At 37.0% G+C, this 13,777-nt stretch overlaps 1 protein-coding gene across 1 annotated transcript in view; it reads right to left on the bottom strand.

Moving 5' to 3' along the window:
- csmd2 (CUB and Sushi multiple domains 2) overlaps window positions 1-13,777 on the bottom strand; it is a 280,903-nt gene that overhangs the window by 104,935 nt on the left and 162,191 nt on the right. The window contains exons 11-15 of the mRNA XM_026288864.1: window positions 10,976-11,079; window positions 10,135-10,247; window positions 4,023-4,205; window positions 2,071-2,397; window positions 550-744 (exon numbers count right to left, since the gene is read on the bottom strand). Coding sequence (XP_026144649.1) covers window positions 550-744; window positions 2,071-2,397; window positions 4,023-4,205; window positions 10,135-10,247; window positions 10,976-11,079 — 922 coding nt within the window. The remainder of the gene's footprint in view (window positions 1-549; window positions 745-2,070; window positions 2,398-4,022; window positions 4,206-10,134; window positions 10,248-10,975; window positions 11,080-13,777) is intronic.

Raw genomic sequence — 13,777 nt, 5'->3', positions numbered from 1 at the left:
TATGAACCTGCAGGTATTGCAGTGTTGATGTTACATTTTCAAATGTTGTAACTTGTTCTTTGTGGTGCATTGGATGGCTGCAGCTTTATCCACAACATATTCAATTCCAAATATGTATTCAAATACAAAATGCAAAATCTAAAAACAGAATGTCCTCAATGGCTGAGGTGGATGATCTCATCTTTAAATGTGTACTATAAAAAGGCATTACTCAATAAATGGCATAATATGATTTGTAGTACACAGCAGTGCATTAAAAGAAAAAAAAAAAAAAAAAAAAAGATGTGTTTTTCATTTGGAAGAATCCAGGCAGTTAATACTTCTACAGCACATTTTGAAAGTAAAGATTATGACTTTTTTGTACCACTGACATTTCAGAAAAACCAACATTTTGGTCTCTCTCCGAATGTACTTAATGAAAAACCAGATTGAACAAACTTTCTAAAACTTCAGTAAAGTGCAAACAGAGTTAGAGTATATAATTTTGTCTTTATTACAAGCCGACTTGTGAATTCTGAAATGTGCATATTTATTTAAAAGAGCACTGACCTTCACAACGTGGCACAGCATTGTCCCACACAACATTTCCATCTTTGAGAATGCATGAGATAGTCTGTGATCCATGGGTCTTCATAAACCCCTCCTCACAAAGAAAAGAGATGGAGCTGCCCAGCTGTAGACTCTCACCAAAGCGTTTTCCGTTTACTGGAACTCCGGGGTCGGGACACTCGTTGTGCCGGAAAGCTTCACAGAAAAAAACAAAACAAAACAACAACAAAACAATGAGGCAGGAATAAGAAATATGGAAGAGAACTGCAGGTTAACTTCAACCTAAAAGCCCAAAAAGCTGGACACAGAAACAACAGCACTTTATTTATCATATTAAATCGTTTTTGTTTTTTGTTTTTTTAACCAGTGCCTGTCCGCATTTTGTAAAAAACAAAGAAACAAACAAAATAGTTTTCATGAATGGACAACTTTTACAAAGCCCCATATAAATTAAAGAGGGAGTTCTCAATATGGTCACTGAACTGAAGCCTTCTCGGCTCATCGTTTCAGCCGTACAACTACACTAATTCATTTGAGTTAGAACAAAATATTGATTTATGTGCCTCCCTAAGTTTCGTGCCTCATTGCTACTCAGTACCCATCGACAGGACTTCAGAGAAGATGTATTACCAGCAGACAAAATCTCTCCAGAAAATCTGTTCTATCCGGGTACAGCACATCACTAAAGCCAAGGTCATGGGTTCGATTCCCCGAGAATGCAGGAGAACTGACAAAATGTATCATTGTGGATAAAAGCTTCATCTGTCATAGACACATTCAATGTAAAACTAAAATCTTTAAAGCTCTTATTGCGTTTCCCTTCATGGATTGGACGTGAATTCCTTCTTCGTGATAAACATGTTGTCTCGAAAGGGTCTCAAACGCAACGATTGTGCATGCAATCCATCACCATCATGTGCCAACATGCTCTTCGATGGAGTTTGTCATCTTCTTAATTAACATGAATGATTGGAGCATCCCTCCCACTCCCCCAAAAAACCCACCGCATGGGGAGTCAAACCATTTGGGATCACCTCCCGACAGCTTCAATTAAGTGTGGCTTTATTTAATTATATATGTATTTGGAAATAAATTCTAATTAAATCTGTGGCTCTTGTTGTTCTTCCTCACACGGATACTGAAGCATATATCAACTGCGCTGCCATACGCTATGCCCCGTGAATAGTGATTACTGAAGGATGACTGATATCGAGTGGTGAAATACAGACAATTCTCTCCTGGGGGGAAATAAACATTTTCTTAATCTGTCTCATATAACAAGACAGCTTCTGAGCTTTTTTATTAACTCCTGAAAACTTTCCAAATTTGGCGCATGCCACCACTGACAAAACATCTGAACACTATTGTTATCTATTATACATTGACTTTTTGGTCTCTAACTTCAATGTGACGTTAGACTTAAAAGTATGAGCAGGTTTGCCCGAAATAACTTGCATTAATTATTCATTTTTACCACAGAAAATAAAAAGTCATGAATTTAGAGCTGTCTTCAAAACGTACTGGTGAAAGTGATGTTGAAGCCACGCTCTGTGTACGTGTGATCAGTCAGAAACTCCAGCCTGGCCACGTGGCCGCTGGTAGTGATGGGTGATGGCAGCACATCTCCAGAAAAGGTGCCCAGAATTGGTGATTCTGCCTTTCCGCCGTCTTTAATAGACAGGAAGTCAAACTGTTTCTCCATGCTCAGGTCGTTGAAGGCCAGGTTGATGCGGCTCTCGGGTTTGGCGATTATCAGCCACACGCAGTGCATGTTGTTTCCGTACTCCTGAGGGTAGTTTGGTGATAGCAGGACCCCAGACGGAGTTGTGAAGTTGAAGAAACACGAAACTGAGAAAAGGACAAAGAGATAAAACAAGAAACAGTTAAAGCACAGGAGGCATCGTGCGTCAAACTGTGAGGCAAACTCGAGATTAAAACTGCCACTGAAGCTAAAATCAATTCACAATGCATAGGGAGGTCATTTGTTGTTGCTTAAACAATGCAGCAAGACAAAAGAGGCAAAAAACACAGCTTGGAGGATGTGCACAGTGTGATAGCAGCATCCGTAACTGCAATGTATAAGACCTCGCAGACCCTGACATAAGACATTTTCTGAAATGTTTTTCTGAAATGAAACTGTTTTTGCTCATATAACCTACACTTGTAAAAATAAAGGTGACAGAATTTTTTTTTTCTTTTTTTTTTTTTTTGCAGTGATGCCATTGAAGATCCATTTATGGTTCCTCAATAGTTTTTCTTTTCTTAGTGAGAAGGACATTTTAATGATCTAAAGCACCTTTTGTTCCATTATAAAGAGCGTTTTGTGCAACATAAGTTTCAATGGATGTTAAAGGTTCTTCATGGACCCAAGGATGCCATTAAAGAACATCACGTTTTATTTTTTTATTAGTAGTTTCTCCTAAAGGTGATTTGGGAAATTTGATGTTAACATACTCCCAGAATGATGTGCCAAGACAACCAGAAGCAAGCCATTCGTATGTTAATATCCCCAGAAAAAAGTATAATGACTCTGGCTTTGTGGAAACACTTATCTTTTGAAACGTATCCATTTGTTGAACCTGACACACCTACATTGGCTCAACCAATGGCGTGACTTAATACTGAATAAAAATATTGGGTGCATGACACCCCAGTGTACATGTATACTGTGATCTTGCCTACTGCAGAAGATAATATGACTGAAGATGCTGCAAAGAAAGGGAGATGTTAATCTGCTGGGAATATCCACAGACATTAACTCATTTAAAGGATTTGGGACAAGGCTGAGAGGGCAATAAGCATCACTAAATAGCCATGGGGAGAATGAAAATGAGCTCATGGTGGACTGAAGATGAATCGTTACAGTTCCACCTCATATGAATGACTTTGCTGTCTGAGCTAATAATAATGTCATAAAATAGCAGAAAACAAAGTTGCAAGTCAACTGCAATTCCATTGATGTAATAGGATAGTAGCCATTATAGTGACAAATGACAAGAGTCTGGGCAAAATTGACGTTATGCATGAATCCAAATAACAGAGAAAGAACAATAATATCGAAACAAGTTGGACAAGCTTTAACTGCCATACAAAATTGTATGCTATGACACTTAATTCAAGCAAACGCCTTTTTTTACTTCGCGGTAGCAAACAAGAAAATCAACAACTGAATTTTTACAAACATGTCTCTTTATATTCCTACTTCTCAACTTCAGTATATGACTCTAATACCGTAAATAAAGGAACTAAATTCATTAAATGAACTGTTGCTTTGGCTTTCTCTTGAGTTATATTTAATGATTTAATGGCTCAGACGATGCAAGGAAGTTTCGGTGGGGACATACTGTGCTAAAGACACTGCCATTAAATTCACTTTCTGACGTGTCCAGACAGTAATAATGGTGCGCTATCCTCCCAGGTGTGATCATGTGGGTGTGGAAAGTAATGCATTTTAGGTAAGGTCTGCCACTTACACACACAGCTTGGCTTCTTGGCTGACCACTGATTATTTTTCTGGCAGGAAATGTTCTTTTTTCCTACCAGCTCAAAGGCTGGAAGGCACTCAAAATATAGCTTGTCTCCATGTCGGAAGCCTGTGCCTTCCCTCTTGCCATAGGCTGGGATCCCTGGGTCTCCGCATCCACCCTGGTCAATTTCTGAAATATAAAAATAAGCGTGAGACATACCTTACATACCTTGGGACAGGGTCCATTTTGCCATTTATTTCCATCAAGGTTTTATAAAAGAACAGAAAAGTCAAATGTAATGTCAGTATTTCTGTACCCCAGGCTAACCATTTATTAAATTAGATTAAATTATTTAATCACTCACTACATTACTCTCTTGTTTTTATTTCTCTTGCTATGATAAAGGTTGTAATAAGCATAGAAATGCATAGCACACAAATGTGTGTTAAAAAAAATAAATTAAAAAAATTCATTCTTTTCAGCATTTAACTTGTAACTACTGCATTTTTATAATAGTCATTTGATGGCAAAGCAAAATTTTCAGTAAGCTGTTTTCATCAATGATAAAAACAGTTGAGCTGATTAATATTTTTGGAAACAGTGATAAATATGGTCTGTCACCATAAATGCTGGAATCAAAATATATTTCCATTATCACGCACACCTACAGCATATATACAACTCCTTTGCATCTTTCTTAGTCACTCCATCTGACAAAAAAGCATATTCATGCAAGCTACCTCCATTGCTGCCCCAATGGCATCTGTGAATGTCTTTTTTCACTCTGTTCCTTTATACCATTACCTGTCTCAACATGTCAGGGCTAATTTAGAATCACAAGGCCAAAATAGCAAAATAAAGAGGCCACCACTGAAAGAGAAACAGAAAGAGAGCGTGCTAAAGGGAACAATGGAGTATGATACCTGGACAGACATTTCACATTTTCTGTTCTGATTATGGAAACATATACAAAGTCCTGTCATGAAACTCTAGATGGCACAAGCCGAGCGTTTCTAACTCTAACTGATATAATCACATCATTGTTCACATGGCAAGTGGTTCTAGTTGCATCAGCAGCCAATGAGCTCGCTGCTTAACATTTAAATACCTGGCTAGTGCTTGCTGTTGAAGCTGCAGCGTGTTTCAGAAACCCTCCACCTTCCCCAGCTCCACCTGTATAGATCTGCTACGGTGCATTTTCATGTATGCTATATATGCCGGGTTACGCTAAACACATATATATTATAAAAAAAAATAATAATGATTATATATGTAATTATATATATTATAAATAATATATGATATGCTACACACAAATATTTGATTTAAAAAGGTTTGACTACATGATTCCTAGGTCGCTTTAACAGAGCAGATGATGCATGAACATTCAGATGTGCCTTGATGCCTTCCAACCTCCACATACTGCCAGAGAAGCCAACATTTTTCCTGTTCTGGACAGATGACAGGTCTCTACCTGGACTGAATCTCTATCGTTTATCTTGGGATTTAAACCCTGAGTTTACTTCTGACCATATCAGTCAGTTAAGGCAAGAGGATTGTGAGAGAAAGTGTCTCCTGAGCTGATAAATGTTACGCAGCAAGTCATCCCTGTGGGAGTGTTTGTATGCGTGATTCCTTAAGTGTCCCAGCTAACACTTTGTTACAGCTGTCTTCTGCTTGGTGACAAACAAACTGTCTCTGAGAGCTGACATGTGCACTTTTATAAGGGGCTGCATTTGTTATTTACCCATTTCAAAATTCCTATGATTTATTCATGTCACTTAAGATTTTTTTTTTTCTCTGAGAACACAGATGGAAGTCATTGACTTCCTAATGAAGGATTACTAATAACGCAGGAAGGCACGAGTGCAAATAAATACATTCATCTTTACCCATCATACAAGTTAAGAATGATTTTTTCCCCCATCATGCACCTGGGGTCGGCAATAGGCTACGTTCCCTCTGTATTCAGCCATATCTCAGTGTGTATAACAATTTATATCCAGAAACACAAGCTGTGAAATAGATCTGCATATGCGCGTATAAAATATTAAGCAGCACAACTGTTTTCTACGTTGTTATTAATGTTTCTTGAGCACCAAATCAGCCAATTAAAATTATTCTGAGGGATCATGTGATAGATCAAATTAGTTTTAAATACAGTCAAACACACACCCACACCCACATATATACATATATACATATATATATATATATATATTTTTTTTTTTTAATTTACCAATTGCAATATTTCTAAATATATCTGTTTTTACTGACAACAGTAAAATATTATGAAAACATTGACATGAACAGTTCCCTCAGCACACCACCATTCAACTTCTCTTTAAAACTCCATTTATGAGTTATAAAAATGCAGAAGACGTGTAGGAAAACAAAAAATGAGTGAGAAAATAAGAATCTTAAAGTTACATTTTAAACGTGAACCCTCTAGTGTAGAGCAGAAGAGGATATGCCCCTGGCATGCCTGCTGTCTGTGTGTCATTTTTTATTTTATTTGTCTTTATGGCTGAGATCAGATCGTAAAAAAAAAAAAAAAAAAATATATATATATATATATATATATATATATATATATATATATATATATATATATATATATATATATATATATATATATATATATATATATATATATGTCTATATATCTATATCTATATCTATATATAGCTATATATATATAGCTATATATATATATATATATATATATATATATATATATATATATATATATATATATATATATATATATATATATATATATATATAATAACAGAGTGTTTGTCATCAGTTATGATGGCCCTTAATGGAGCGTCAAAGATGCTTGGATGTCCATTAGCCTCAGAGCAATGTAACATGCTGACATGTGGTATGATTGACCAGCAAACCTTGACGTCATCTAACTTCTTTGCAGACAGTTGCCTTGAAGATAAGGCAAGTGTCCCTGCTATTATAAGCATTTTGGACCAGAATATATGTACATATAGTTTATAAAAACCGTTTGGTGGATTTTCTCAGCAAATATTTATATAAGTGATTTGTTTTTATTAAATTAATTGCTACATATGTATGGATCTAGATTAAAACTATCATTGTCTGCATTGACTTTCTGAACAATTATGCTTCAGAACTGAAAATCTGAGATGCAGTAATTTAGGGCTGGATCTTGTCCTGCAGCAGGGAGGCAGAGCTTCAAAGAGAATCCTCAACTTAATTGTCTCTCATTGTTTTAATCATGTTGGGGGGTGCGTATGAACACCGCTCCACTTTCATCTTATGTTTCTGCACTGGATAAAATGCATGAAGAAACTCAGGGAGGCTTATTTTGTATCTGACAGCAAATATTTGGTTTGTAATTCATGAAATGTGCCAAAGTCCCCCGTGTGCGCTGCAATTCTGAAAGAGGGCCAGGATGAAACCTCTGGTATTTCTCGTTTCCAATCAGACACAGACCCTGCAAACTGAAAATTAGTAGCTGCTCTTGCATGATATACTTCCCGTCCCATGGCCCTCATTCCAGCAAGGTTAAACGATCACAGGCTGCCTTGATGACCCTCGCCACATGTGCTAAAGGTATAATGGTGAGGCAAGAAATAGAGAGTGAACAGGAAATAAAAAAGAACAGACTGTTCCTGTATTCTCAGTAGATACCCAGAGAGTGCAGCAAATAGCAGGAAGCAACACAAAGATTTAGAAATTTGCTCAAAGGAAATTATAAGGTGTGACTTTACAAGATTTGACCAGCTATGTATATAACTTCAATGTTGACAACTGTCGATGACCTCATTAAAAAATGTCTGCTTTACCCCCCAAAATTACATGCAATCAAAAACAAATTAAACAAAGAATCCCAAAGAAGCCCACCCATCTGATTCATATGAGACATAAGTGGTTATGGTGATACAGGAAAAAAAAGGAGAAAAGAACAATGCAATTTATTTGATTACAGTGAAAGATCATCACTGCAGTGACAACCATGGTAAGAGTCTTCAACTGAGAATACTCTGTTTACATGATAATTACAAAATGTATAATTACAGTCCTCCAAAGCTATTTCAGAGTTTTGTACTGTAGGTGATCTTCACATGTTTTTAATTAGAAATGTCTTTCAGTTTTTTCCCCCCTTTTCTTTTAATTGCATTATAATAAATAGTATGAGATCATATTAAAATAATATTTTATCACATTTTTTTTTTTTGTAATGAAATGAAATATTTACATAGCAAACATTGCTGTATGACACACATAAAGTACAATTCAAAGATATTTTAATGAATTATTATTAGTAATAACAGTATTAGTAATAGAATACTAGTTACCAAATGTTAGCCACTGACAATTATTTTTATTTTTATTTTATTATTTTTGAGGGGGCACAAGCTTCACATGTGACACACAGTAGTAGGCTTATTATTCATTTAAATTCTCCCTTTTTATTCAAAATTATTCCCAATCATGTTAACATAGGCGTTTCATGAAATAACTTGGTTCTCCAATATATGTAGTAAATGCATTTTGCACCTTTTATAGATCATGTTATTTGATTTATAACAAGCAATGGATAGCCTAATGTTAATGAATTAAAAGAGTGATGAATGTAATGTGACATACAGCCAAGTATGGTGACCAATACTCAGAACCCGTGCTCTGCATTTAACCCATCCAAAGTGCACACACACAGCAGTGAACACACACACACACACACACACACACACACACACACACACCATGAACACACACCCGGCGCAGTGGGCAGCCATTCATGCTGCGGCACCTGGGCAGCAGTTGGGGGTACAGTCCCTTGCTCAAGGGCACCTCAGTCATGGTATTGCCGGCACGAGACTCAAACCCACAACCCTAGGGTTAGGAGGCAAACTCTCTAACCTCTAGCCCACGACTTCCCCGACTTCTATGTATAAATCTCATCTTTAAACTTGCAGATTTTCCAGCAACTTTCATTGTACAGAAAGAGAACAAAGAATATTTACATTATCAAACTTATGAAACTACATATCAATAGCACAATTTCTGTTTGTATTTGGCGTGCTACACAGAAATTTACTTTGGCATGCACATGACACACATGTGTTTGATTTGCATATAATACGTAGTTTTCACATGCATATGCAATTTGTTGGCTTACATATAATAAGCACCTACCCGACATCCCAATCCTACCCACTGTGTATCATATGCACACCAAAGTCAATTTCTATGTATAAATAGTACACAAAATAGAAACAAATTTGTCCAATTGATATGCACTTTCTTGAGATCGGATTACGAATTACTTAGTTACTTCTGCACTTTGTTTCTCACGAGAGAATCTACCAGAGATCAGATTTCAGCGATGACTTATCTGAACACCTAGCCATTGATTTCATAGGCTCAACAGAATTGTGTGTGATTGGGTATACTGTGCAGCGCTGAAAAAAATGCATCTGTCTCTGGCTCAGTGCCAGCCAGCAAACGCAGATTTGAATTTAGCAGCTGATGTGTTGGAATTTATTTAAAAAAAAAATTGCCTTTTGAGACATGCATTCAAAATCAGCTAAAAATAAATCTGAGGGGACACCTCTGATGGCTATCGTAAGCTGTTTGGTTACCAATTCTCTTCAAAATATCATTTGTGTGTGTGTGTGTGTGTGTGTGTGTGTGTGTGTGTGTCAAAAAGAAGGAAGAAATTCATTTGCAACAACTAGAGGGTGACAAAAGATGACACTTTTCATGTTGAGTAAACCATGTTTAAGGTAATACTTTTCCCAAAAATGTCATCATTTTCTCACCCTCATGATGTTCCAAACCTGTGTACATTTCTTTCTTTTGTTGAACACAAAGGAAGAACCAGCAGAACATCTGTTGGTCCCCACTGACTTCCACATTAGGGAAAGAAATACTATGGAAGTAAACAGGGGCCACCAACTGTTTGATTACCAGCATTCTTCAATAATCTTCTTTGATGTTCAACATAAGAAAGAAATTCATACAGGTTTGGAACAACATGAGGGTGAGTAAATAACGACAACATTTTCATTTTTGGGGTGAACTATTTCTTTGAGATTACTCTGAAACCAAATGCAAAGGGTTTCCCTCAACTTACCTTCGTAAGAAACCTTGAAGCCCAGGGAACCACTCGTGTCATCCGTTTTAAAATTGAGCCACATCTGATGGCTGGTACTGACCACCAGATCCGGAGTCGTAGTTCCAGACAACCTTAAAAACAAAATAAAACAGACAAACATTACAAAAAGTGATTCTTCACTTTCAATATGTATGCCATCATTTGTCACCTCTGAGGGGAACCCTGGGAGTTCCCCGATTCCCCTGGCACTAGCCTTAGGGGACCTGCGGAACTGGTCCACAAGGGCTTATGAGACCTGCTAATTAAGCACATTAGGCCATCAGGGGACTCAGAGTAACCAGAGAGAAAGCGCCCAGGGACAACAGGCCATTCTAAAGGAACACAAGCACTTGTACACCTCTGCCAGAGAGCGCACATAAAACAGCATCGATAAAACTTTATGGAGATCATAAATTTCAGCACAATTAATAACGACACACTCAGCAACGTTTCCGGAGCATCTGGTGCGCAAATCTGCGTTATGGGGCATCAACGTGTGACGCGCTTTTTGAAGCAGGAGTGTTCTTGGTCTAACATTGAGACTCATAGTGATTGACAATAAAGCTTGGGGTATTTCTTCCATACACTTCTGCTCAGAGGGGTGATGAAATGAGATGAAATAGAGGGGGGGGGGTAAAAGAAGGAACAGCAGTGGAGGAGTGAACGAAGGGGCTGAAGAAAGAGAGGACGTTGGAGATGAAAGAAGATGGGGGACGAGGTTAATGCACACAGAGAGGAGAGTTTAAGAGTGGGAGACACATCCTGGGAGGAGTCGGAGAGAGGACAGAGAAGAAAGCAAACGAGGAACAAAAGTGCTCACACATGAAAGACTGTCCGCTGATCACCAATTACAGCTCCGTCTCCCACAGTCAGAGTATCGTAACCTCGCTCCAAGTCAAACTCCTCGAAAATCAGCTTGATCACCTACACACAGAAAAGAATCAGAGTCAGCTTTCTAAACTTGGTTAGAAAAATAGCACAGAATTACAAGTTTTCTTTAGTTTTTTTGTTTAGTTTTTCTTCAAAAAAGCTTTTGGTTCATCATATCCCCCCTTGGTTTGAAAGGCCATGAATAAATAAATAAATAAACAAATAAACAGCAAATGTAGTTTTCTTGCGGATGAGCAACCTAATTATAACACCAGGCTTTTCATAATACATTTGAAATCAGTAATTTCCAGATTGCACACACGAGCTAACAGAGGAGAAAAGACGCTTTCTGCAGAAAACAAAGAAAGAATTGATGCATTTGATTTAGGAGAATGAAGAGTCAAAGGTGCATGTTTCTCATTCTCCTCCAAGATGAAAATAAGACTGCGGAATTGTTGTATAAAACAGGAGAAAAGAAAGAGTCGTGGAGAAATTAACAATTAAATATGAGGGTTTATTGGTGGTAAACAGTAAAAAGAAACACTGTGAAAAAAGTATGAATCAAAAAAAGCAAAAAAAGTGCGGTCTGTTGTCACTTTTCAAATTGGCTGCCACATTTCCACCAAATTCTTAATGTTTTGGAGTGCTTGGAGACCAATTCCTAATGAAAAAGCTTATATAAATGCAAATGGTATTCTTTCCTATGGTAAACATGTTCCGCAACAGAGTGCAAGAGGTGGAGTGGAGCTGTTCTAGGTCACACCAGCAGTGAACAAGATTTCCTCCTCTTTTACCTCCTCTGAACCTTTCTTTTCTCAATCCTCCCCCTCAACAGAGGGCGTGCTGCCCACCTCGGGTGAATCCTGTGCGGTATGTATGATGGTGAGTGACAGCGCAGTGGGCTCATTGAGTGATTATGATGCACAGGCTGATCCCAGCGAGTCAATACTCTGAGGCAGAGCATGAAACGTGACCATCATGCCACAATAAAACCGGATTCGATATTGTTTAGTCATCAAATGATTGCATAGAGGATGAAGATCAGCCTGTTAAATAGCAAACTCTGCATAATTATCATCATGTGATCATATTCTATTACATTACATACAGCTGCCTGTGATTGAGGATTTGGATGTTTATTTTTGTCGCAAATCAAAAGCAAATATTCTACATGACAGGTAAAATGAAATTTATGTGTGAACACGCTAAAGTATTAAGACAAATGTGTGTGATACATGTTGATCATTTGAGATTTATAAAAGCAGGTGTATTATTTGGCTAAATATTACACATGAAACATTAAAAACAGCATTTTTGTCTTTAAACGTGGAATAAAAAAAATACATTGCAAATATTTGCACATTTGTAAAATATTGTAAATATAACTATTACCAACACTATTACAATGTAGAATTGTTCCGTCACTACTTAATTAATAATAATAATCCTTTCTTTCACTCATTCTAACAAGTTTTTTTTTTTATACACCCCAACTCTCATCTATAACTAAGTAAAAAAAATATAAAAAAAATCAATATTTTTCTTGTGTTATTTTAACAGTTTCGATATCCCAGTGACCACAGAAAGCTGAGCCGATTAGCTGAAAAAAAAATAATACATAAAATAAAATATAAACAAATTAAATAAATAAATAAATAAATACAACCACTCAGACTGTTAGAGAGAGAAATACTGTCAGGCCAAATAACATCATAGCATATATAAATGAATTAATAAATAGGAATAAATCACTCCTGAGGCTCTCAGATAAAGACACTGTGACTACTGTTTCGCTGCTGAGAGCGATAATGCTCAAAGACTACATAGCAGGGAGCGGGACTTGTTGGAGGAACCAGGCTTTTTGTCAAAATGGAAGTCCCTGCAGAAGTGGAGTAGCAGATAATACCAGTCCACTGAATGACAATAGCGGACAGAACAAAAGAAGGACTGATAATTAAAAAAAAAGAAGAGGACAACAAATGCAATCAGCCATGTCTTCTCATGAACAACTCATTCTCTATTATAATGCCTTCTGGGGATCCTCCTTTCTTAGGCAGAAACGCAGAGTCTAGACTCTGAGCTAATGTTTGTCTGTGAGCGGGGGATTCAGCCCGGTGCGGTTCCACACGCTGCCTTCCCTGCAGAGCTCTATCTGTTTCTCTCGTTTATTAGTTCCAAATTCAGCCGTTTTCCAGCACCCGTCATTAGGCACCACAGTTGACATAAATAGCATGGACATCTTTGAGGAGCAAGAGCATCTTTAAGTGTAGCTCCAGGGCATCTGGTACTGAGGCATTACAGACTCGGCTCCGTCTCAACTTCAGTATGTTACTTGGTCTAGTTGATTAAACATATCACACTGCTATCCAAATGTCATTACATTTCCCTTGCACTTAATATAAGCGCTTCATTTGATTAAATTCATCCACCAAATGTCAACGTATTTATTGTGTTAATGGCATTTTAGGATGCAAATACATTTTTTTTTTTTTTTTTTTTTTTTCATGTTTGGAATAAAATGACGGCCAGTGGTTTAAACTAAATTATGCTATGGTATGTGTATAATTATACATAATTTACAATGTACGTATCTCTCAGTCACTAAGTCACATGAAAAGTCTGGTATGTGTACGATTATTATTATTATGATTTTATTATTATTATTATTGACAGAGATTAATATTATATTTTAGTCAGAGATGCATTAAATTGATCAAAAGTAACAGTAAAGGTATATATAATGTTGCAAAAG

The sequence above is a fragment of the Carassius auratus genome, chromosome 19 (assembly GCF_003368295.1).
Source record: "Carassius auratus strain Wakin chromosome 19, ASM336829v1, whole genome shotgun sequence".
In the NCBI taxonomy this organism is placed as follows: Eukaryota; Metazoa; Chordata; class Actinopteri; order Cypriniformes; family Cyprinidae; genus Carassius; species Carassius auratus.
Note: the sequence above shows the minus strand (reverse complement) of the source record. Positions and strands in the feature narration are given on the sequence as shown.